This window comes from Coregonus clupeaformis, chromosome 1 (assembly GCF_020615455.1).
Source record: "Coregonus clupeaformis isolate EN_2021a chromosome 1, ASM2061545v1, whole genome shotgun sequence".
Taxonomy (NCBI): Eukaryota; Metazoa; Chordata; class Actinopteri; order Salmoniformes; family Salmonidae; genus Coregonus; species Coregonus clupeaformis.
The window spans coordinates 95873913-95900717 of NC_059192.1; the positions used below are offsets into that span (position 1 = coordinate 95873913).

The window sequence follows — 26805 nt, forward strand, 5'->3', positions numbered from 1 at the left end:
GACTCATTTACTGGGCTCACACGTCACCCTCCTCTGGACATCCGGGTATCGGCCGGACGGTGCATTGCCTCAGCACTAAATACTGGTGGCCCACTTTGGCTAGGGATGTGAGGGTTTATGTCTCCTCCTGCTCGGTGTGTGCCCAGTGTAAGGCGCCCCGACATCTGCCCAGGGGTGAAGTTACAACCCCTGCCCGTTCCCACAACGACCATGGTCCCACCTCTCGGTGGATTTTGTGACAGACCTTCCCCCTCTCTCAGGGGAATACCACCATCCTGGTCGTTGTGGACCGGTTCTCTAAGGCCTGTCGTCTTCTCCCTATGGCGGGTCTTCCTACTGCCCTACAGACCGCTGAGGCCCTATTTACCCATGTCTTCCGGCATTACGGGGTACCCAAGGATATAGTGTCTGATCGAGGTCCCCAGTTTACCTCTCGTGTTTGGAGAGCGTTCATGGAGCGTTTGGGGGTCTCGGTTAGCCTTACCTCAGGGTACCACCCGGAGAGTAACGGGCAGGTAGAACGTGTCAACCAGGATGTGGGTAGGTTTCTGAGGTCGTATTGCCAGGACCGGCCGGAGGAGTGGGCACGGTACATTCCCTGGGCCGAGATGGCCCAGAACTCTCTCCGCCACTCCTCTACTAACCTAACCCCCTTCCAATGTGTGTTAGGGTACCAGCCGGTTCTGGCACCTTGGCAGCAGAGCCAGATCGAGGACCCTGCGGTGGATGATTGGATGAGGCGCTCGGAAGAGACGTGGAACGCTGCCCACGTCCACCTGCAGCGGGCCGTCCTTCGTCACAAAGGCAAGCGCCGATCTCCACCGCAGTGAGGGGCGGTGTACGCACCCGGAGATCGAGTCTGGCTCTCTACCAGAAACCTACCCCTCCGCCTGCCCTGCCGGAAGCTGGGTCGGCGGTTTGTGGGCCCTTTAAAGTCCTGAGAAGATTGAACGAGGTATGTTATAGATTACATCTACCTGTTGAGTATAGGAATATTAACCCCTCGTTCCATGTGTCTCTTCTCAGGCCGGTGGTAGCTGGTCCACTCCAGGACAATGAGATAGGGAGACTCCTCCGCCCCCACTGGACATCGAGGGGCTCCGGCGTACACCGTTCGGTCCATCTTGGACTCTAGACGCCGGATGGGGGTCTTCAGTATCTCGTGGAGTGGGAGGGGTACGGCCGGAGGAGCGGTGCTAGGTGCCGCGGAGGGACATCCTAGACCCATCTCTCCTGTCGGAGTTCCACGGGACCATCCCGCGCGCCCTGCTCCGCGTCCTCCTGGTCGTCCCCAAGGCCGGGGGGTACTGTCACGGTTTCGGCCGAGGCTGCTCCTCCTCCTGGTTCGGGCAGGCTTCGGCGGTCGTCGTCCCGGAGTACTAGCTGCCACCGATCTATGTTTCATGTTCGATTGGTTTTGTCTGGATGTTGTACACCTGTGTCTTGTTAGTCCTCGTTAGTGCCCTATTTAGTTCTCGTTGTGTGTGCTTGTCGTTGTGTGTGATTGTACTACTGTTTCGTGTTTTGGAGCTACATTTTCCCTCCAGTGTTTGAGAGGGTTGTTTGCACATGTTTGTGCGTCATTCGTTTTGTCGCCTGTGTGCGTCGTGCATTTTGCCTTCGGGCTTATTTTGCTTCGGTTGGATATATATTTATTGCACTAAAGCCTTTGGACTGAGCCTCTGTGTCCTGCGCATGATTCCTACACCACACCCACCTTCAGCACGCCTTGCAATTTTGTTTCCTCCACTCCCTTAGTCGTGTTTGTTTCTCTGAGTGCTGGGTTGAACCATAGCGTAACAGAACGATCTGGCCATGGACCCAACAGAGAAACAGCACGGGGCAAACGAAGACAGCTTCCAACAAGCTATCCAGGCTCAAGGAACGTTGCTAGGACAGCATGACCAATTGATTCGGACTCTTGTGGAAGATAATCATCAACTGCTGAACCAGGTGACTCAGTTAACTACACAAGTCTCTAAATTGTCTGTTATCAGTTCTCCATCTCTCTCTGACCCCCAGTTTGATGCACCCCAAGTTGTTTCCTCGGACATTATGCAGGCTTCGTTCTGTCGGGAACCCCCTGTCACGTCGCCTGAACCGTGTGGAGAATTGGACAAGTGCCGGGGATTTTTGCTTCAGTGTGACTTGATTTTTCGGCAGAGACCAGTGTCGTTTTCTACTGATTCCTCTAAGGTACATTATGTTCTGGGGCTGTTAAGAGGGAGAGCTCTGGTTTGGGCTGAGGCTGTGTGCTCAGATCAAACTTTGACTGGATTGACTTTTGCTGATTTTTCTGCTAAATTGAAGACTGTTTTTGACCATCCTGACCATGTGGGTAATTCCTCCAATATACTTTTTAATTTGAGGCAGGGTTCTAACAGTGTGGCAGAGTACTCTATTGAGTTCTGGACGTTGGCAGCGGACTCCAAGTGGAACAATGTGGCACTTCAAGGAGCATTTCTAAACGGTTTGAATGAAGCCATTAAGGATGAACTGGCTGCTCGTGATGAGCCACATGATTTACATTCTCTCGTTTCCCTGTCCATTAAGCTAGACAACCGGTTGCGGGAGAGGCGTCGGGAGAGAGGCGGTCGGCCACATCTAGGAGGACGAGTTCCCCAGCCTTCAACCACTCGAGTCTCGCCTCCCGGAGCCGGCAGCTTCTTGTTCCTGATCCCATCCCGAGCACAGAGGAGGAACCAATGCAAGTGGGTCGAGCTCAACTACCTCCAGCAGAGCGGCAACGGCGCCTCCAGGCAGGTGAGTGCCTGTACTGTGGAGACGCCACACACATTCTGGCTACATGCCCTAAGCGACCCAAAAGACAAGGCTCGCTCGTAGCGGTGGGTCTACTTGCGAGCCCAGAGTTAGATCCGGAACCCGTCATTCCCCGATTACAAGTACCTGTAACCTTACGTTTCCAGAGTCATTCCCTGCCACTCTCAGCTCTCATAGACTCAGGTGCAGAAGACAACTTTATTAGCCACCAGTTCGTTACACAAGCTCGTATCCCCATGGAGCCACTACCTACCCCCATTCGGGTCACAGCCCTTGATGGGCGCCTCCTTGGAGATAACTCATCAAACCTCCCCCGTTTCCCTAGTGATTTCTGGCAATCATTGTGAAAGCATTCAGTTAAGAGTTATGTCTGGCTCAGCTACCTCCCCTAATCCTTGGCTTCCCCTGGTTGGCTCTTCACAACCCACAAATTGATTGGACACGTCACACCATTCTCAGTTGGAGCACTAACTGCCATTCAGAGTGCCTTAGATCAGCGGTTCCCCCACTAAGTGTAACCCAACTCATCCCTCAGCTCCTCTCGATCTGTCATCTGTCCCCCAAAGAATACCATGACTTAGCTGAGGTTTTCAGTAAGGACAAGGCTCTGTCTCTACCACCACATAGGCCTTATGATTGCCCTATTGAACTGCTTCCTGGTGCTCCCTTGCCCTCTAGTCGCTTATACAATCTGTCCCGACCGGAAAGAGAGGCAATGGAGCAGTATATTGGGGATTCTCTGGCCTCGGGCATAATCCGTCCCTCGTCGTCTCCTTTGGGTGCAGGGTTCTTTTTCGTGGAAAAGAAAGACAGAGTCGTTACGCCCCTGTATCGATTTCAGGGGTTTAAACAACATAACTGTTAAAAACAAGTATCCCCTTCCACTCATCAACTCAGCTTTTGAACCTCTGCATGGCGCCACAGTTTTTTCCAAGCTCGACCTCAGGAACGCTTATCACCTTGTCCGAATCCGAAAGGGAGATGAGTGGAAAACCGCTTTCAACACTCCACTGGGACATTTTGAGTATTTGGTCATGCCCTTTGGGCTCTCAAACGCCCCTGCTGTTTTCCAAGCCATGGTGAACGATGTTCTTAGGGATTTTTTGAACCGTTTTGTCTTTGTATACCTGGATGATATTCTTGTTTTTTCCAAGTCACCCGAGGAGCATGAGTCACACGTCCGCCAAGTCCTTCAACGGCTCTTGGAGAACAAGCTGTACGTCAAAGCAGAAAAGTGTGAGTTCCACAAACAGTCTACATCGTTCCTTGGTTTCATAATTGAGAGCGGGCAGGTGAAGGCGGACCCCGAGAAGATCCGGGCAGTGACGGAATGGCCCACACCCACCACCCGTAAGCAACTTCAACGATTTTGGGCTTTGCTAACTTCTACCGTAGATTCATTAAGGGTTTTAGTAAAGTGGTGGCACCCCTTACTAGACTCACATCCCCAAAAGTCCCTTTTCTGTGGTCCCCTGAGGCGGAGCAGGCGGTAGGGGTTTTGAAGGAACTGTTTTCCACCTCCCCGTGTTGATACACCCCAATACCTCTCTGCAGTTTGTTGTGGAGGTGGACGCGTCGGACTCAGGTGTGGGAGCTGTCCTCTCCCAGCGCTCCCCCACTGACCAAAAGCTTCACCCCTGTGCTTTTTTCTCCAAGAAATTGTCACCCACAGAACGGAATTACGACGTTGGAAACCGGGAACTGCTGGCGGTCAAGCTAGCACTGGAAGAATGGCGGCACTGGCTGGATGGAGCTGAACTGCCGTTTGTGGTCTGGACAGACCACAAAAACTTGGCTTACATCCAAGCCACTAAGAGACTCAACTCACGCCAAGCCAGATGGGCCCTGTTTTTTAGTAGGTTTAACTTTATTCTTACATACAGACCGGGGTCAAGAAATGTTAAACCAGATGCCTTGTCCCGCCAGTTTGCTGACCCTTCGGAGACCAGCGAGCCTGAGGCAGTCCTGCCTTCCTCATGCGTCATGGCGGCAGTACAGTGGGAGATCGAGTCTCTTGTGAAGACTGCACTTGCCACGGACCCGGGACCGGGTGATGGACCTCCCAACCTACTCTTTGTTCCCGAGACGGTCCGGTCTCAGGTGTTGCAGTGGATTCACACCTCCCGTTTTGCTGGTCACCCTGGGATGAGATGCACGTTGACGCTGCTTAGGAGACATTTTTGGTGGCCTTCAATGGAAACTGACGTTCGGGCTTTTGTGGCAGCCTGTTCAACCTGTGCTCGGGGCAAAGCCTCCCATCAGTCCCCTTCGGGGCTGCTGCTACCCCTCCCAGTTCCCAGCCGTCCCTGGTCCCACATTGCCATGGATTTTGTCACCGGCCTACCCAAGTCTGAAGGTAATGATACTATACTTACCATTGTGGACAGATTCTCTAAATCTGTCCACTATATAGTATTACCAAAATTACCGTCTGCCAGTGAGACAGCGGACCTCCTAGTCCAACATGTATTCCGTCCCCATAGAATACCTGTGGACATCGTATCTGATAGAGGCCCACAGTTTACTTCCCGTGTTTGGAAGGTTTTCTGTTCTGCTTTGGGTGCTTCCGTTAGTCTGTCCTCAGGGTTTCATCCCCAGACCAACGGTCAAACAGAAAGAGCCAATCAAAACCTCGAAGCAACCCTTCGTTGTGTGGCTGCTCAACATCCATCATCCTGGGCCAAACATCTGCCTTGGATAGAGTACGCCCACAACTCCCTCACCACCTCTGCCACCGGTCTTTCACCCTTCGAGGTTACCATGGGTTATCAACCCCCTCTGTTTCCTGCTCAGGAGAAGGAATTGGCTGTTCCTTCGGTTCAGGAGAACCTCCGCCGCTGCCAGAGAGTGTGGAGCGACGCTCGGGAAGCATTGCTTCGGACCACCGACAGGAACAAGACGACAGCGGATAGGAGCAGGACTCCCGCACCTGTGTTTCATCCTGGTCAAGAGGTTTGGCTGTCATCTAAGAACGTACCTCTTCGTACCAAATCACGCAAGCTGTCTCCTCGGTACCTGGGTCCGTTTGTGGTGGAGTCCATCATTAACCCCCGCTGCGGTTCGTTTGAAGTTGCCTTCAGCCATGAAGATACACCCTACTTTCCACGTCTCCCAACTGAAACCTGTGTCCTCCAGCCTTTTGTGTCCGCCGGCTGATCCACCTCCACCTGTTCGCCTCATTGACGACCATCCGGCCTACACCGTCAGTAGGCTCCTGGACTCTCGGAGGCGGGGTAGGGGTCTCCAATACCTAGTCGATTGGGAAGGTTATGGACCAGAGGAGAGGTCTTGGGTACCTAAGCGTTTTGTGTTGGATCCTCAGCTGATCACAGACTTCCATCACGACAACCCTGACAGGCCTGGTGGGTCGCCAGGGTGGCGAACCATTGAGGGGGGTACTGTTATGTGGGCAGCTTGTCTCTCCCTTTTCTGTTTCCCTTCCTCCTTGTTTTGTCCCCTCTTTGTCTGTTGTATCTGTATGTGTGTTTGTCCCCTTTATGTGGGTGTGTCTGGAGTGGATCAGGGGGCGTGCTCAGGATCTGCCTCTCCTGTGCAACCTGCTGCGGGTTGTTTCCAGTGATTCCTGCCTACGCAGCTGCATCCTATTCTCTCATCAACCTGCACTACTAATTCCGGGGCATGGCTCTCCACCGGCGCCAGATCGTTGTTCTTACTAGAGCGTTCAGACATACCTCCCTGCCTGCCTGCCTTCGTGCCTGCCTGCCTGCCTGCCTGCCTGCCTCAGCCTCTCCTTCCTCCGGAGCCGACTAGCCCACTCTGTTCCTTTTCTTCAGTTGTTTTTTGGACTAAGACAAATTGAACTTTTATTAAAAGAATTTTTGTTTCCTCCACTCCCTTAGTCGTGTTTGTTTCTCTGAGTGCTGGGTTGAACCATAGCGTAACATGCAGATAAGATGGACTCAATCATATTGTGGGCTCTGAGAGGATAGACAGTGTTGATGTTTCGAGCAGCTAAATTAATAGGAGACCCTCCGAAACCCTGCCTCTGTTTTGACACTGAACACTAACCCCTCTGTCAGAGATAACGGATACAGACACACACACACATACATTCGCAGGCTGGTCCCTGGTTTACTATAGCATGATCTGGAACAATAGTAGAAATGAATTATTTGTATTTTGTTCTTTGAACCATGATGCAACTCATCATGAAAAGCGTATAATTGTATAAATGAGGGTTTAACTACTTTAGTTTAATCTGGCACTGATAAGTGAGCATGTACCTAAAAGCAGACCTTAAATGTAAACAGCATAGCTTCCAGCTCCTACTCCCTCCAGAGTCCACTTCACTGCTCCGCTACTGGTTCCAGCATTGGCCACCACAGCCTGGGTGCTGAGTGTATACAGGCATACTATGTGTGTGTTTGTAACAGTGAAGCAGAAGAGAAGGGGGTTGAGTCCCATAGGGCGGCGCACAATTGGCCCAGGTTTGGCCGGGGGTGTCTTTACTTGGCTCATCGCGCTCTAGCGACTCCTTGTGGCGGGCCGGTCGCCTGCACGCTGACTTCGGTCGTCAGTTGAACTGTGTTTCCTCCGACACAGCTGGCTTCTGGGTTAAGCAGGTTAAGGAGTGCGGTTTACCGGGTCATGTTTCGGAGGACGCATGACTCGACCTTCGCCTCTCCCGAGCCCATTGGGGAGTTGCAGCGATGAGACAAGATCGTAATTGGATATCACGAAAAAGGGGATAAAATACAAAAATAAAAATAAAAAGTAGCTTAAAAAAAATAGTTTTCTGCTGCATATCGGGCTCTGGTAGGAAAGCCCCAGGTCTATTTCGGAATGGGTCCAACTTTTTAAACCCGTGAAGACCTATAGAATGGTGCCTCCAGTTCAGCACTTGTCGGTCAGCTTTATACTCCCAAGCTAAAGGCTTGAACTAGATTACCAGTAGAGCATGGTACCACCCCTCTCTGGGGCTGTGTGTGACAAACAGCTGGAAGAATACAAAATATAATTCCCAGATATAGTGCACTATTACCTAGGGCATAGAATTACCAGGGACCTCACCATATAGTATTATCACCATACTATACTATTGCCATACTATACTATCGCCATACAATACTATCACCATACGATACTATCACCATACGATACTATCACCATACGATACTATCACCATACGATACTATCACCATACTATCACTATACTATCACCACACAGTAGTCTCACCATACATAGGTGCCGATACAATGCCTTGTGATTCTCTCGATTCTATATGTATTGCTATTCGATACTGTGATTTTATTGAGATTTGATGTTCTAAACATATTGCTCACCATATGTCCGCTGCAGAGGGACAAGACAGAGTCATGAGAAAACGAGTTTTGATCAGTCATGGAAATAAAAGTGCTGAAAACATGTTGGCTCACTGTTTAAAAAGAAGATGACGAACAAGCTAGAGAAGGAAATATACCGGAGTTTTGGTGAAGGTACAGCTGACTAGCTCTAGCTAACATTAACTACCTAGCATTTAGAGAATCGATCCTTGGAGTGATAAAATCAACATAATATGGTCAAAAATAATATTGCTATACTCTACTGTATGGATTTTTCCCCCCATCACTACTATTTACCACTGTGTGAGAGGAAACATCCATTGCATTCACATACTAAATTCCAACAAATCTGCAGTTGCCTTAAAGGTACGTAACTACATTTTATAAAGAAGTACTTTTTCAGGCAAAGGGCTTTTTATCGGCACAAAATACAAAACACTTCTCAACTAAAGGTGGGCCACACCTTTAAAAGTGCTCAATGCCTTATTGGCTTGGTATGTGTTTGTTATCAAACACTGTCCTCCTCCACTTACCTCAATTGGCTCTCACCACGAGTCAAGATTTCAAGTGTTTTGAGTACTGTGTGCTGTGTTCTGTTGAACACACCCAAGTCAAGCCCTGTATTCTGATCAGTCTCTTTACACATGGCAAGAGAAGACAACACAGTTTGATTCAAGCAACTGTTGTTTGACCCCAAGCATCATTAAAGAGTCTGTGATGAAGGATTCCTGAAAAAGGTTTAAAAGGTGGAACAGGATTGTTTCAGTGCTGCCAGTCTTATTCATGTGTTATGAAGGGTAGAGGACCTGGACAGAGTTATTAATGTGTTATGAAGGGCAGAGGAACTGGACATAGTTATTAATGTGTTATGAAGGGTAGAGGACCTGGACAGAGTTATTAATGTGTTATGAAGGGCAGAGGAACTGGACATAGTTATTAATGTGTTATGAAGGGTAGAGGAACTGGACAGTTATGAATGCGTTATGAAGGGTAGAGGAACTGGACAGAGTTATTCATGTGTTATGAAGGGTAGAGGAACTGGACAGAGTTATTAATGTGTTATGAAGGGTAGAGGAACTGGACAGAGTTATTCATGTGTTATGAAGGGGTAGAGGAACTGGACAGTTATGAATGCGTTATGAAGGGTAGAGGAACTGGACAGAGTTATTCATGTGTTATGAAGGGTAGAGGAACTGGACAGAGTTATTAATGTGTTATGAAGGGTAGAGGAACTGGACAGAGTTATTCATGCGTTATGAAGGGTAGAGGAACTGGACAGAGTTATTCATGTGTTATGAAGGGTAGAGGAACTGGACAGAGTTATTCATGTGTTATGAAGGGTAGAGGAACTGGACAGTTATGAATGCGTTATGAAGGGTAGAGGAACTGGACAGAGTTATTCATGTGTTATGAAGGGTAGAGGACCTGGACAGAGTTATTAATGTGTTATGAAGGGCAGAGGAACTGGACATAGTTATTAATGTGTTATGAAGGGCAGAAGAACTGGACATAGTTATTAATGTGTTATGAAGGGTAGAGGACCTGGACAGAGTTATTAATGTGTTATGAAGGGCAGAGGAACTGGACATAGTTATTAATGTGTTATGAAGGGTAGAGGAACTGGACAGTTATGAATGCGTTATGAAGGGTAGAGGAACTGGACAGAGTTATTCATGTGTTATGAAGGGTAGAGGAACTGGACAGAGTTATTAATGTGTTATGAAGGGTAGAGTAACTGGACAAAGTTAATAATGTGTTATGAAGGGTAGAGGAACTGGACAAAGTTAATAATGTGTTATGAAGGGTAGAGGACCTGTACAGAGTTATTAATGTGTTATGAAGGGTAGAGGAACTGGACAGAGTTATTAATGTGTTATGAAGGGTAGAGGAACTGGACAGAGTTATTAATGTGTTATGTAGGGTAGAGGAACTGGACATAGTTATTAATGTGTTATGAAGGGTAGAGGAACTGGACAGAGTTATTAATGTGTTATGAAGGGTAGAGGAACTGGACAGAGTGGGTGTGTATTCTTAAACAACAACAGGTCTTACAGTCTGTGGTTCAGTGATATTAATTAACTGAGTTTCGTGGATAGAGCTGCAGTCTAGATTCATAGCCTCTAATACTTTACTATACACTGAAACCAGAAACATCACAGGCATACTCATTGTAGGAATAAAGGTGCTCTGATTCATTTACATTTTAGTAATTTAGCAGACACTCTTATCCAGAGCAACTGACAGGAGCAATTAGGGTTAAGTGCCTTGCTCAAGGGCACATTGACAGATTTTTTCATCTAGACGGCTCAGGGATTCGAAACAGAAATCTGGCCCAACACTCTTAACCGCTAGGCTACCTGCTGCCCTACTTCCAATTCAAATCCATCATTGCAAGAACAGCTTCACCGCAGCTCTTTGTTGAAATCAAAGAAAACCATGTGTAGAGTTCAGGACCCCATCAACAACTGTACAGGGAGCAGCTGGAAAACCATTTGTAGAGTTCAGGACCCCATCAACGATTATACAGGGAGCAGCTGGAACCAGGGAGACCAACACATCAACAACTGTACAGGGAGCAGCTGGAACCAGGGAGACCAACACATCAACGACTGTATAGGGAGCAGCTGGAACCAGGGAGACCAACACATCAACGACTGTATAGGGAGCAGCTGGAACCAGGGAGACCAACACATCAACGACTGTATAGGGAGCAGCTGCAACCAGGGAGACCAACACATCAACGACTGTATAGGGAGCAGCTGGAACCAGGGAGACCAACACATCAACGACTGTATAGGGAGCAGCTGCAACCAGGGAGACCAACACATCTACGACTGTACAGGGAGCAGCTGCAACCAGGGAGACCAACACATCAACGACTGTATAGGGAGCAGCTGCAACCAGGGAGACCAACACATCTACGACTGTACAGGGAGCAGCTGGAACCAGGGAGACCAACACATCTACGACTGTACAGGGAGCAGCTGCAACCAGGGAGACCAGCACATCAACGACTGTATAGGGAGAAGCTGGAACCAGGGAGACCAACACATCTACGACTGTACAGGGAGCAGCTGGAACCAGGGAGACCAACACATTATGTCTATGGAACTATGGAATAGGAGGTGAATGCAATGAAAACATTGTGATCTGCTCAGCTTACACAGACTCTTTCCTCCCATGAAACATGCGAGCCATCCTCTTCCTCTAGCAGTGAAAGGGATCATGTCAGTTGTCATGTATTTTTCATTGGCCCGGCTGGCCGGCTCATGCGTTCTTAAATCCCCGGTTGTCACAATAGCATATTCTGGTTTACCTGTGTGTAAGGGTTGCTAGGTGATATCACTCTGTGGTGCCGCTCCCCCAAGCCATATTAACCCAGAGTTTATAAACCCAGTGCCATAGTATTGAAAAGCCACTGACATGTCAATAGCTACATTGCATAAATGACAAAAACTGTTAATCAAAATATCAGTCCAAGTTATTAAATTCACTGTGTATGCAACAGAACTAACTTGATGAAGGTTTCAGACTAGATAACTACTACTGTCTGCATGGTCAACTAGAATATCCACATACTTCATGGAATGTGTAATGTACTTCTTGAAGAAAAATATATAACCCAGGTCAAGAAAGGCATTGAACCATGGCATGCGAGAGGAGGTGTGCATTTACATATAACTGTAATTAATAGGGCTTTAGGCTATTTACATGTAACTGTCATTAATAGGCTTTAGAATATTTACGTGTAACTGTCATTAATAGGGCTTTAGGGTATTTACATGTAACTGTCATTAATATGGCTTTAGACTATTTACATGTAACTGTCATTAATATGGCTTTAGGGTATTTACATCCTACAGAGACATGTGGTCCTCTGTAGCTCAGCTGGTAGAGCACGGCGCTTGTAACGCCAAGGTAGTGGGTTCGATCCCCGGGACCACCCATACACAAAAAAATAATAATGTATGCACGCATGACTGTAAGTCGCTTTGGATAAAAGCGTCTGCTAAATGGCATTATATTATTATGTAACTGTCATTAATAGGGCTTTAGGGTATTTACATGTAACTGTCATTAACAGGACTTTAGAATATGTACGTGTAACTGTCATTAATAGGGCTTTAGGATATTTACATGTAACTGTCATTAATAGGGCTTTAGGTTATTTACATGTAACTGTCATTAATAGGGCTTTAGGCTATTTACATGTAACTGTCATTAATAGGGCTTTAGGCTATTTACATGTAACTGTCATTATCCAGGCTTTAGGCTATTTACATGTAACTGTCATTAATAGGGCTTTAGGCTATTTACATATAACTGTCATTAACAGGGCTTTAGAATATGTACGTGTAACTGTCATTAATAGGGCTTTAGGATATTTACATGTAACTGTCATTAATAGGGCTTTAGGCTATTTACATGTAACTGTCATTAATAGGGCTTTAGGCTATTTACATATACAGTGGGGGAAAAAAGTATTTAGTCAGCCACCAATTGTGCAAGTTCTCCCACTTAAAAAGATGAGAGAGGCCTGTAATTTTCATCATAGGTACACATCAACTATGACAGACAAAATGAGAAAATAAAATCCAGAAAATCACATTGTAGGATTTTTAATGAATTTATTTGCAAATTATGGTGGAAAATAAGTATTTGGTCAATAACAAAAGTTTCTCAATACTTTGTTATATACCCTTTGTTGGCAATGACACAGGTCAAACATTTTCTGTAAGTCTTCACAAGGTTTTCACACACTGTTGCTGGTATTTTGGCCCATTCCTCCACGCAGATCTCCTCTAGAGCATTGATGTTTTGGGGCTGTCGCTGGGCAACACGGACTTTCAACTCCCTCCAAAGATTTTCTATGGGGTTGAGATCTGGAGACTGGCTAGGCCACTCCAGGACCTTGAAATGCTTCTTACGAAGCCACTCTTTCGTTGCCCGGGCAGTGTGTTTGGGATCATTGTCATGCTGAAAGACCCAGCCACGTTTCATCTTCAATGCCCTTGCTGATGGAAGGAGGTTTTCACTCAAAATCTCACGATACATGGCCCCATTCATTCTTTCCTTTACACAGATCAGTCGTCCTGGTCCCTTTGCAGAAAAACAGCCCCAAAGCATGATGTTTCCACCCCCATGCTTCACAGTAGGTATGGTGTTCTTTGGATGCAACTCAGCATTCTTTGTCCTCCAAACACGACGAGTTGAGTTTTTACCAAAAAGTTCTATTTTGGTTTCATCTGACCATATGACATTCTCCCAATCCTCTTCTGGATCATCCAAATGCACTCTAGCAAACTTCAGACGGGCCTGGACATGTACTGGCTAAAGCAGGGGGACATGTCTGGCACTGCAGGATTTGAGTCCCTGGCGGCGTAGTGTGTTACTGATGGTAGGCTTTGTTACTTTGGTCCCAGCTCTCTGCAGGTCATTCACTAGGTCCCCCGTGTGGTTCTGGGATTTTTGCTCACTGTTCTTGTGATCATTTTGACCCCACGGGGTGAGATCTTGCGTGGAGCCCCAGATCGAGGGAGATTATCAGTGGTCTTGTATGTCTTCCATTTCCTAATAATTGCTCCCACAGTTGATTTCTTCAAACCAAGCTGCTTACCTATTGCAGATTCAGTCTTCCCAGCCTGGTGCAGGTCTACAATTTTGTTTCTGGTGTCCTTTGACAGCTCTTTGGTCTTGGCCATAGTGGAGTTTGGAGTGTGACTGAGGTTGTGGACAGGTGTCTTTTATACTGATAACAAGTTCAAACAGGTGCCATTAATACAGGTAACGAGTGGAGGACAGAGGAGCCTCTTAAAGAAGAAGTTACAGGTCTGTGAGAGCCAGAAATCTTGCTTGTTTGTAGGTGACCAAATACTTATTTTCCACCATAATTTGCAAATAAATTCATTAAAAATCCTACAATGTGATTTTCTGGATTTTTTTTTCTCATTTTGTCTGTCATAGTTGACGTGTACCTATGATGAAAATTACAGGCCTCTCTCATCTTTTTAAGTGGGAGAACTTGCACAATTGGTGGCTGACTAAATACTTTTTTTCCCCACTGTAACTGTCATTAATAGGGTTTTAGGATATTTACATTTAACTGTCATTAGGAAGGCCCCCAAAAATTAGGAAGACCACCAATAATTCTGAAATGTCCATCCCCAACTATTACATTTTCCATCTAGATAGAACTGCCAAAGGGGGTGGAGTTGCAATCTACTGTAGAGATAGCCTGCAGAGCTCTATCATACTATCCAGGTCTGTGCCCAAACAGTTTGAGCTTCTACTTCTAAAAAATCCACCTTTCCAGAAATAAGTCTCTCACTGTTGCCACTTGCTACAGACCCCCCTCAGCCCCCAGCTGTGCCCTGGACACCATATGTGAATTGATTGCCCCCATTTATCCCTCAGAGTTCGTACTGCTTGGTGACCTAAATTGGGATATGCTTAACACCTCGGCCATCCTACAATCCAAACTAGATGCCCTCAATCTCACACAAATTATCAACGAACCTACCAGGTACAACCCTAAATCCGTAAACATGGGTACCCTCATAGATATCATCCTGACTAACTTACCCTCTAAATACACCTCCGCTGTCTTCAACCAGGATCTCAGCGATCACTGCCTTATTGCCTGCGTCCGTAACGGGTCCACGGTCAAACGACCACCCCTCATCACTGTCAAACGCTCCCTAAAACACTTTCAGGCCTTCCTAATTGACCTGGCCTAGGTATCCTGGATGGATATAGATCTCATTCCGTCAGTAGAGGATGCCTGGTTGTTCTTTAAAAGTAATTTCCTCTCAATCTTAAATAAACATGCCCCATTCAAAAAATACAGAACTAAGAACAGATATAGCCCCTGGTTCTCCTCAGACTTGACTGCCCTTGACCAGCACAAAAACATCCTGTGGCGTACTGCATTAGCATCAAATAGCCCCCGCGATATGCAACTTTTCAGGGAAGTTAGGAACCAATATACACAAGCAGTCAGGAAAGCAAAGGCTAACTTTTTCAAACAGAAATTTGCATCCTGTAGCACTAACTCCAAAAAGTTTTGGGACACTGTAAAGTCCATGGAGAATAAGAGCACTTCCTCCCAGCTGCCCACTGCACTGAGGCTAGGAAACACTATCACCACCGATAAATCTACTATAATCGAGAATTTCAACAAGCATTTTGCTACGGTTGGCCATGCTTTCCACCTGGCTACCACTACCCCGGCCACCAACTCTGCACCCTCCGCTGCAACTTGCCCATGCCCCCCCCCCGCTTCTCCTTCACACAAATTCAGACAGCTGATGTTCTGAAAGAGCTGCAAAATCTGGACACCTACAAATCAGCTGGGCTAGACAATCTGGACCCTTTCTTTCTAAAACTAGCCGCCGAAATTGTCGGAACCCCTATTACTAGCCTGTTCAACCTCTCTTTCGTAACGTCTGAGATCCCCAGAGATTGGAAAGCTGCCGCGGTCATCCCCCTCTTCAAAGGGGGTGACACTCTAGATCCAAACTGTTACAGACCTATATCCATCCTGCCCTGCCTTTCGAAAGTATTTGAAAGCCAAGTTAACAAACAGATCACCAACCATTTCGAATCCCACCGTACCTTCTCCGCTATGCAATCCGGTTTCCGAGCTGGTCATGGGTGCACTTCAGCCACGCTCAAGGTCCTAAACGATATTATAACCGCGATCGATAATAGACAGTACTTGTTTACATGTAACTGTCATCAATAGGGATTTAGGCTATTTACATGTAACTGTCATTAATATTGCTTTAGGATATTTACATGTAACTGTCATTAATAGGGCTTCAGGCTATTTACATGTAAATGTGTCATTAATAGGGCTTTAGACTATTTACATGTAACTGTCATTAATAGGGCTTTAGACTATTTACATGTAACTGTCATTAATAGGGCTTCAGGATATTTACATGTAACTGTTATTAATAGGGATGGTGGGAGATTAGTATTTATTAGGGATCCCCATTAGTTCCTCCCAAGGCAGCAGCTACTCTTCCTGGGGTTTATTATGGATCCCCATTCGTTCCTGTCAAGGCAGCAGCTACTCTTCCTGGGGGCCATTAGTTCCTGCCAAGGCAGCAGCTACTCTTCCTGTGGTCCATTAGTTCCTGCCAAGGCAGCAGCTACTCTTCCTGGGGTCCATTAGTTCCTGCCAAGGCAGCAGCTACTCTTCCTGGGGTCCATTAGTTCCTGCTAAGGCAGCAGCTACTCTTCCTGGGGTCCATTAGTTCCTGCTAAGGCAGCAGCTACTCTTCCTCGAGTCCATTAGTTCCTGCCAAGGCAGCAGCTACTCTTCCTGGGGTCCATTAGTTCCTGCTAAGGCAGCAGCTACTCTTCCTGGGGTCAATTAGTTCCTGCTAAGGCAGCAGCTACTCTTCCTGGGGTCCATTAGTTCCTGCCAAGGCAGCAGCTACTCTTCCTGGGGTCCATTAGTTCCTGCCAAGGCAGCAGCTACTCTTCCTGGGGTCCATTAGTTCCTGCTAAGGCAGCAGCTACTCTTCCTGGGGTCCATTAGTTCCTGCTAAGGCAGCAGCTACTCTTCTTGGGGTCCAAACACATTAAGGCACTTACATCATTATTAGGGATAGGGTTAGGGTTAGGGGAAGGGTTAGCTAAAAGGATTAAGGTTAGTGTTAGGGGAAGGGCTAGCTAGCATGCTAAGTAGGTGCAAAGTAGCTCAAAAGTAGTAAGTAGTTGAAAAGTTGCTAATTAGTTAAAATGCTAGTTGTCTTAGATGAGATTCGAACTCGCAACCTTTGAGTTGCTAGACATTTGCGTTATACGGCCACCCATCCACCTCGACCAACCAACCAACCAGCCAACTTACTTTCGTTTTTGCCTTAAAACCATCAGTCTTATCTATCCATACCAAACGTAACATATTATACTCATTTGAGTGTCCCGGATTTACATTTACTATGTTATGTATAAAAAATAAAAAATGAAAAATGTATGCACTCACTAACTGTAAGTCGCTCTGGATAAGAGCGTCTGCTAAATGACTAAAATGTAAAATGTTAATGTATGGTCTATGAGACCAGGCTGTTTGCCAGCTATTTACTATGAGGGGGAACTGCCCCAATGAAATCGCAGGATTTCATAGCATAAATTATAACAGCACAAAGTAAATGGACCATCCTGGGGCACTCAAATGTGCATTCAGTCAGAACTTCTGGGTCTGCTCTAGTCTCCCTCCCAATGAGTCTCTTGCGCCAGACGGCTTACTTCCGCACGTGAGACTATATCTGCTCTATCAGGTACAGATGGCGCTAAAGCTAATTGTAATTAACTTGTAAATAAATAATCATAACAGTCATGGGAGCCTGGGACCTGATAAACCGGACATCTACATCCAACAAGAGTAGAAGGAAAGAGGGATACACTAGCTAGAACCTTCTCATCTGGGATCTGGTAGGACAAAAAAGCATAACTTTGGCTGGCCAATTTCATTGTTTCCCCCCATGGTGTTCATCAGGTTCTACAGTAGGTGATAGGGTGACATGTTGTGTGGACTAAAACAGCATAAAACCGGGTGTATCACAAAGCATGGTGAAATTAATTAGCCAGCTACAGCAATTTTGAGAAACAATAAGAAATAGTTTGGTCGATTCTTTGGTCAAATTAACCAGTTATCTACCTTTGATAAGAAGCTAGCTATATATAGCTAGCTGGTAGCTTGCTAGCTCCCATGTCAATTTCAAGTCTTTCTAAACTAATATTTGACTAACTCGGAACTAAGCATTTCAGAATGAAAGTCAACTGGCTAGCGCATCATGCTTTGTGACATTATGTTAGCTGGCTATCTACTGAGTGCATTTGGAAAGTATTCAAACCCCTTGACTTTTTCCACATTTTGTTACGTTACAGCCTTATTCTAAAATTGATTAAATTGTTGTTTTTTTCTCATCAATCTACACACAGTACCCCATAATGAAAAAACAAAAACAGGTTTTTAGAACATTTTGAAAATGTATTAAAAATAATAAAAAGGAAATATCACATTTACATAAGTATTCAGACCCTTTACTCAGTACTTTGTTGAAGCACCTTTGGCAGTGATTACAGCCTTGAGTCTTCTTGGGTATGATGCTACAAACTTGGCACACCTGTATTTGGGGAGTTTCTCCCATTCTTCTCTGCAGATCCTCTCATGCTCTATCAGGTTGGATGGGGAGCATCGCTGCACTGCTATTTTCAGTTCTCTCTAGAGATGTTCGATCAGGTTCAAGTCCGGGCTCTGGCTGGGCCACTCAAAGACATTCAGAGACTTGTCCTGAAGCCACTCCTGCGTTGTCTTGGCTGTGTGCTTAGGGTCGTTGTCCTGTTGGAAGGTGAACCTTCGCCCCAGTCTGAGGTCCTCAGCACTCTGGAGCATGTTTTCATCAAGGATCTCGCTGTACTTTGCTCCGTTCATCTTTCCCTCAATCCTGACTAGTCTCCCAGTCCCTGCCGTTGAAAAACATCCCCACAGCATGATGCTGCCACCACCATGCTTCACCGTAGGGATGGTATTGGCCAGATGATGAGTGGTGCCTGGTTTCCTCCAGACGTGACGCTTCAAATCAAATCAAATTTTATTTGCCACATGCGCCGAATACAAAAGGTGTAATCCTTACAGTGAAATGCTTACTTACAAGCCCTTAACCAACAATGCAGTTTTAAGAAGAAAAAATAGATAAGTAAAAAATAAAAATAGCTAATAATTAAAGAGCAGCAGTAAAATAAAATAACAGTAGGGAGGCTATATACAGGGGGTACCGATACAGAGTAAATGTGTGGGGGCACCGGTTAGTCGAGGCAATTCAAATCAAATCAAATTTTATTTGCCACATGTGCCGAATACAACAGGTGTAGACATTACAGTGAAATGCTTACCTACAAGTCCTTAACCAACAATGCAGTCCGGGTAGCCATGATTAGCTGTTCATGAGTCTTATGGCTTGGGGGTAGAAGCTGTTAAGAAGCCTTTTGGACCTAGACTTGGCGCTCCGGTACCGCTTGCCGTGTGGTAGCAGAGAGAACAGTCTATGACTAGGGTGGCTGGAGTCTTTGATAATGTTTAGGGCCTTCCTCTGACACCGCCTGGTATAGAGGTCCTGGATGGCAGGAAGCTTGGCCCCAGTGATGTACTGGGCCGTACGCACTACCCTCTGTAGTGCCTTGCGGTCGGAGGCTGAGCAGTTGCTATACCAGGCGGTGATGCAACCAGTCAGGATGCTCTCGATGGTGCAGCTGTATAACTTTTTGAGGATCTGAGGACGCATGACTTCAGGTTCCTTGGTGATGTGGACACCAAGGAACCTGAAGCTCTCAACCTGTTCCACTACAACCCCGTCGATGAGAATGGGGGCGTGCTCAGTCCTCTTTTTTATCCTGTAGTCCACATTCATCTCCTTTGTCTTGATCACGTTGAGGGAGAGGTTGTTATCCTGGCACCACACGACCAGGTCTCTGACCTCCTCCCTATAGGCTGTCTCATCGTTGTCGGTGATCAGGCCTACCACTGTTGTGTCGTCGGCAAACTTAATGATGGTGTTGGAGTCATGCCTGGCCATGCAGTCATGGGTGAACAGGGATTACAGGAGGGGACTGAGCACGCACCCCTGAGGGGCCCCCGTGTTGAGGATCAGCGTGGCAGATGTGTTGTTACCTACCCTTACCACCTGGGGGCGGCCCGTCAGGAAGTCCAGGATCCAGTTGCAGAGGGAGGTGTTTAGTCCCAGGGTCCTTAGCTTAGTGATGAGCTTTGAGGGCACTATGGTGTTGAACGCTGAGCTTTAGTCAATGAATAGCATTCTCACGTAGGTATTCCTCTTGTCCAGGTGGGAAAGGGCAGTGAGGAGTGCAATAGAGATTGCATCATCTGTGGATCTGTTGGGGCAGTATGCAAATTGGAGTGGGTCTAGGGTTTCTGGGATAATGGTGTTGATGTGAGCCATGACCAGCCTTTCAAAGCACTTCATGGCTACAGACATGAGTGCTACTGGTCGGAAGTCATTTAGGCAGGTTACCTTAGTGTTTTCGGCACAGGGACTTACTGATGAAGCCAGTGACTGATGTGGTGTACTCCTCAATGCTATCGGAAGAATCCCGGAACATATTCCAGTCTGTGCTAGCAAAACAGTCCTGTAGCCTAGCATCTGCGTCATTATTATTATTATATATTATTATTATTATTATTATATTATTATTATATCTGACCACTTCCTTATTAACCGAGTCACTGGTGCTTCCTGCTTTAGTTTTTGCTTATAAGCAGGAATCAGGAGGATAGAGTTATGGTCAGATTTGCCAAATGGAGGGCGAGGGAGAGCTTTTGAGGTAATATGTACATGTGGGTAGAGTTAAAGTGACTATGCATAGATAATAAACAGAGTAGCAGCAGCATAAAAGAGGGGGTGGGGTGGGGGGGGACAATGCAAATAGTCTGGGTAGCCATGTTTAGCTGTTCAGGAGTCTTATGGCTTGGGGGTAGAAGCTGTTAAGAAGTATTTTGGACCTAGACTTGGTCCTCCGGTACCGCTTGCCGTGTGGTAGCAGAGAGAACAGTCTAAGACTAGGGTGGCTGGAGTCTTTGACAATTTTTTGAGACTTCCTCTGACACCGCCTGGTATAGAGGTCCTGGATGTCAGGAAGCTTGGCCCCAGTGATGTACTGGGCCATACAAACTACCCTCTGTAGTGCCTTGCGGTCGAAGGCCGAGCAGTTGTCATACCAGGCGGTGATGCAACCAGCTTGCCATTCAGGCCAAAGAGTTCAATATTGGTTTAAATCAGACCAGAGAATCTTGTTTCTTGTTTCATGGTCTGAGAGTCCTTTAGGTGCCTTTTGGCAAACTCCAAGCAGGCTTTCATGTGCCTTTTACTGTGGAGTGGCTTCAGTCTGGCCACTCTACCATAAAGGCCTGAATGGTGGAGTGCTGCAGAGATGATTGTCCTTCTGGAAGGTTCTCCCATCTCCACAGAGGATCTCTGGAGCTCAGAGTGACCATCGGGTTCTTGGTCACCTCCCTGACCAAGGCCCTTCTCCCCTGATTGCTCAGTTTGGCCGGGCGACCAGCTCTAATAAGAGTTTTGGTGGTTCCAAACTTCTTCCATCGGGTTCTTGGTCACCTTCCTGACCAAGGCCCTTCTCCCCTGATTGCTCAGTTTGGCCGGGCGACCAGCTCTAGGAAGAGTTTCTGTGGTTTCAAACTTCTTCCATTTAAGAATGATGGAGGCCACTGTGTTCTTGGGGATCTTCAACGCAGCAGACATTTTTTGGTACCCTTCCCCAGATCTGTGCCTCGACACAATCCTGTCTCGGAGATCTACGGACAATTCCTTCGCCCTCATGGCTTGGTTTTTGCTCTGACATGCACTGTCAACTGTGGGACCTTCTATAGACAGGTGTGTGCCTTTGCAAATCATGTCCAATCAATTTAATTTACCACAGGTGGAATCCAGTCAAGTTGCAGAAACATCTCAAGGATAACCAATAGAAACAGGATGCACCTGAGCTCAATTTCGAGTCTCATAGCAAAGGGTCTGAATACTTATGTAAATAAAGTATTTCTGTTTTTAATTTTTAATACATTTGCAACAAAAAATACCAACCTGTTTTTGCTTTTTCATTATGGGGTATTGTGTGTAGATTTTTTTTTTTTTTTAAATCAATTTTAGAATAAGGCTGTAACGTTTAAAAGTTTATGGGTCTGAAATCTTTGCATCTGCATGCTTTTTGCGTTCTTCCTGGTGCAGTCGTTCGTTCATGAGCTGGCTGCTCGTTCTAAATAGTATAATCTGATCAAAACAGTGGCAGCATGTGCAGTAGTGGTCATTCGGTTTTTGACGGTGATAAAAGTTAAATAGGTCTATTCATGCTGTTGTTCAAATGCACAGATCGCTTTATATATCTTCCCAAAGGAACTACTGGTAGTTCACAAAATTGCCATAATTTTTATGTCATGCTGCTTTGTTGACAATTCCAATCAATTCTACAGGTATCACTAATACTATAAACCAGCTTTTCCCAATCTCGGTCCTGGGGACCCAAAGGGGTGAACGTTTTGGTTTTTGCCCTAGCACTACACAGCTGATTCAAATAATCAAAGTTTGACAATGAGTTGATTATTTGAATCAGCTGTGTAGTGCTAGGGCAAAAATCAAAATGTGCACTCCTGCCTGTAATATTAGTGATACCTGTGGCATGAGCTAATCCTATGGTGGGATACTCATAACTCTAGCAATGGAGGAAAGTTGTTCACAAAGCTAGCCTTTCAAGGAGTGTGTGGGGAGGGGTTCAGACAGACACCATAATAGAACACTCAATACAAATGATTCATACATAACAGTGAGTGAATAATCTAATAGCATAGTCAGTCAGTAGGTGTCTCTTGTGGGATTGAGGATTTGTGGTTGAGTGAGGGAAGAATTCAAGTCATCTGCGACTTTGGCAGTTCCTAGTTTACACGTGAGCACGGCTGAGAGAGAGAGAGGCAGGGAGCTGGTGTCACTGGTTGGTACTGAAAACACAGCTTAGAGGGGATCACGGCTGGCAGGCCGGCCAGGCAGACTGGCTCAGCAGACCGTTGACCAATTGTGCGCCGCCCCATGGCTCTCCCGGTCGCGGCCGGCTACGACAGAGCCTGGATTCGAACCAGGATCTCTAGTGGCACAGCTAGCACTGCGATGCAGTACCTTAGACCACTGCGCCACCTACTACTGGCACCAGGACAGGACATAGCAGTGTCACCAACCATCAGGCTAATTATCCCTAACCCCATAGGCTACATCACATCCACAAAAATACTAAATAAATCAAGGATAACTTCTATGGTGCCAATAGATTTAAATAAACTATGTTTATCATATTAGCAATTCAGCACGAGAAAAAATCACAATTGTTTCACGACAATAATGTAAAATGATGTCTGTCACTCACCTGCAGCTCGCACCATGCCACTTCCACAGTAGTCTCTGTGTCCAGTCCTTTATAAACGGTCTTAAACGAACCCCTCCCAATCTCAATGTTGAATTTCAGGTATCTTCCATCAGGTGAGGTGGCCACAGCTTTGGTCTCAATTTCCTCCCTCTCCTCCTGTTCCCATTTGCTTTCATACGGACTGCGTGAGAACACGTGTGGTTTATTTTGAACAAGCTCATTGTCTGAGTCCGAGCTGGCATCTTGTCTGTTGGGGCTCGGGACCGAGCTCCAGTTGTTCACCAGAGGGGTGACCGGGTCCGAGACTTGGGTACAGGGGGACGTGCTGCCGGTGATGCTCGCGCCCGCGCAAGAGACGCGAGATGGAGACGCCGTCGGAGTCTCCGTTTTGTCGTTCTCCTCAATTCTGGCCTCCTTTAAAGTTAAGATATTCTCCGCGGACCAGGACAGAGCCTTTGAAAGCGCGCCGCAATAGAGTTGTGGGTCAATGTCCATGTTAATTTTGTGAAGCCCATAAGAGTTTCTCCTGGCACCCAAGTTGTTCGTCCGTAGCATCGACGGGACGCGGCCAGATAAGCAGTCATCGTTCAGGTCGACAGAAAGGCTATGGAATCCACTTCCAGCTATCTCAACCTCCGTGTGAGACATTGTAACGGTTCTTATTCTTATTTCCGAGAAAAATAATATTTAAAAATATTAAAACAATTAAACCAGGCCGTTACCTAAATAAGACAGCATGCTATTTTACACATATCTTTCAGCAATTTATGCTATTTTCCATTGTAGCCTAGTTAGAACTTTCTAGACATTAGCTTAATTGTGGAAAATAAGGTACAAAATGACTTGTGGCACGTAGCCTAGTACAAGACAATTAGGTCAATATAGACTGACAAAAACAACTATTCTCAACTTTGCAATTGAATTGAAATAGCTTACCTGAAAAGGTGTTCAAATTCGGAAAATTCACATAATGCGTCTCAGATAATCCGAGTCAACGGGACCGTTCATTGCTCTTATATGTGTGCGTCGTCCACTCAGCTGTAACCTGAAGTAAATAAGTTAAAGCTGCTATCTATAGCGACGGAGACCCGCGCGCGCTCTCAACTCCGCCCCCATAAACGGGTCCTGTCGTTTACCTGGACAATGTGACGCAGCATAGAGCGCTTGATTCACATACATGAGCCTCTTCTCAAATGACTGACTTCATGAGGTATATGTCCATTCGTGTGTATATTCCTTATTTCCTTTGGAATAGTTGATAACACGATTTTCTTGTTATGAGTTAGGCTATGTGGACTGTTATCTTTGTGTGCATGTAAGGGGTTAAACAACAGAAGACCCCAAACACAGAGATCCTATGAATCAGTTATGTAATTAATGAATCAGTTATGTAATTATATTACCAAATACCATAGAACCAAGTAAACATGGTGAGGTGAATCAGAGCAGCATGGGACAAATTCTGTAGCCTCAGAGCCTAGTGGATATCAGTAATGTCACAGTGACATGGGATTAATTCTGTAGCCTCAGAGCCTAGTGGATGTCAGTAATATCACAGGGACATGGGATTAATTCTGTAGCCTCAGAGCCTAGTGGATGTCAGTAATATCACAGGGACATGGGATTAATTCTGTAGCCTCAGAGCCTAGTGGATGTCAGTAATATCACAGGGACATGGGATTAATTCTGTAGCCTCAGAGCCTAGTGGATGTCAGTAATGTCACAGGGACATGGGATTAATTCTGTAGCCTCAGAGCTAGTGGATGTCGGTAATATCACAGGGACATGGGATTAATTCTGTAGCCTCAGAGCCTAGTGGATGTCAGTAATGTCACAGGGACATGGGATGAATTATGTAGCCTCAGAGCCTAGTGGATGTCAGTAATGTCACAGAGGCATGGGATTAATTCTGTAGCCTCAGAGCCTAGCGGATGTCAGTGATGTCACAGGGACATGGGATTAATTCTGTAGCCTCAGAGCCTAGTGGATGTCAGTGATGTCACAGGGACATGGGATTAATTATGTAGCCTCAGAGCCTAGCGGATGTCAGTGATGTCACAGGGACATGGGATTAATTCTGTAGCCTCAGAGCCTAGTGGATGTCAGTGATGTCACAGGGACATGGGATTAATTATGTAGCCTCAGAGCCTAGCGGATGTCAGTGATGTCACAGGGACATGGGATTAATTATGTAGCCTCAGAGCCTAGTGGATGTCAGTAATGTCACAGGGACATGGGATTAATTCTGTAGCCTCAGAGCCTAGCGCAGGGGTGTCAAACTCATTTTAGCTCAGGGGCCACATGGAGGAAAATCTATTCCCAAGTGGGCCGGACCGGAAAAATCATGGTATATATAACTTAAAAACAACAACTTCAGATTGTTTTCTTTGTTTTAATACGATCAACATACAACATAAAGCTGGAGCCTGAGGACAGTGTGTCCAAAATAGTACAAGCACAACATCACTATTAATCATAAAACACGTCAAGTTTATTTGAAAATTCTAAAGAAAAAGAACACACAATGCCTCAGTGATTAACAGAACTGTTTCACAGATCACAGAACTATATCAGGGTGTCATTTCTCAGGCAGAAATGTAGATAAAAACAATGAAATCCTGTTCCCCAAACAAGTGCAAGAACCACAGAGTCAAGAATAGGTTAAATATACAAATAAAATAAAATCAATTAAAAACAATAGCACATCAACATAAAAACATATAAACATAAAGCTGGAGCCTGAGGACAGTGTGTCCAAAAGCACAACATCACTATTAATCATAAAACACCTCAAGTTATTTGAAAGTTCTGAGGACAAAGAACACACAAACACACAATGCCTCAATGATTCACAGAAGTATATCACAGATCACAGAACTATATCAGGGTGTCTCATGCAGCACTTTAAGTGGGGTTGCATAGTTTATTTGACTCCTGATACCTGGCATCTTTTAGCTTTCACCAGCGCATCAATATCAGGCGTCACATCCTGAGTGGCAGCCAACTTCAGGATGTGATTCAAGTGCTTGTGCGTGAGCCTTGAGCGCAGCTTTGTTTTATTTATGCTCATTACAGAGAACTTGCTCACAAAGATATGTTGTTCCAAACATGCACAACAGTTTTGCAGCGAGGGCTGTCAAGTTGGGGTAACCTGGCAAGAGATTCTGATAAAATGTGTCCAAGCCAGCTGCGGCAAATTTGCCCTTCAAATCCAAGTCACACTGCAAGTCTATTATTTCAAGTTGGATGCTGACGGGCAGATCAGAGGGATTCACGGTGAATGGCGAGCAAAAAACGTTGAAGTCTTTCTCCAGTTCACCAAAAATCTGAAAGCGTTGCTCAAACACCCGTAACAGTCCCGTTATTTTATCTTTGAACCGCTTCATGTCTGCCACATGTTGGGTCGCGCACACATTTTTCAGACAGGGGAAGTGAGCTGCATCACCACCGGCAAGTTGCGTCTCCCACAATGACAGCTTCAACTTGAAAGAACGTATGCTGTCATAATACTGCGTGACAACTTTGTTGCGCCCTTGCAGCTGTTTGTTCAAGTTATTCAGGTGCTCTGTAACATCCACCATAAATGCAAGGTCCTGCATCCATTCTGCAGAATGACATTCTAACACTGGTTTGCCCTTTTCTTCCATGAACTGTTCAATTTCTTCTCGTAAATCAAAGAAACGCCTCAGCACAGCACCTCGGCTTAACCATCTTACCTCAGTGTGGTGTGGCAGGCCATAGATGTGGTCTTTCTCTCTGAGAAGG

General features: G+C 46.0%; 1 protein-coding gene across 1 annotated transcript in view; it reads right to left on the reverse strand.

Moving 5' to 3' along the window:
- Positions 1 to 23688, reverse strand: part of LOC121570186 (serine/threonine-protein kinase WNK4-like) — a 116133-nt gene extending 92445 nt beyond the window's left edge. Inside the window, exon 1 of the mRNA XM_045222339.1 lies at positions 23041 to 23688. Within this exon, the coding sequence (XP_045078274.1) occupies positions 23041 to 23688 (648 nt within the window). The remainder of the gene's footprint in view (positions 1 to 23040) is intronic.
- Positions 23689 to 26805: the final 3117 nt, after the last annotated feature.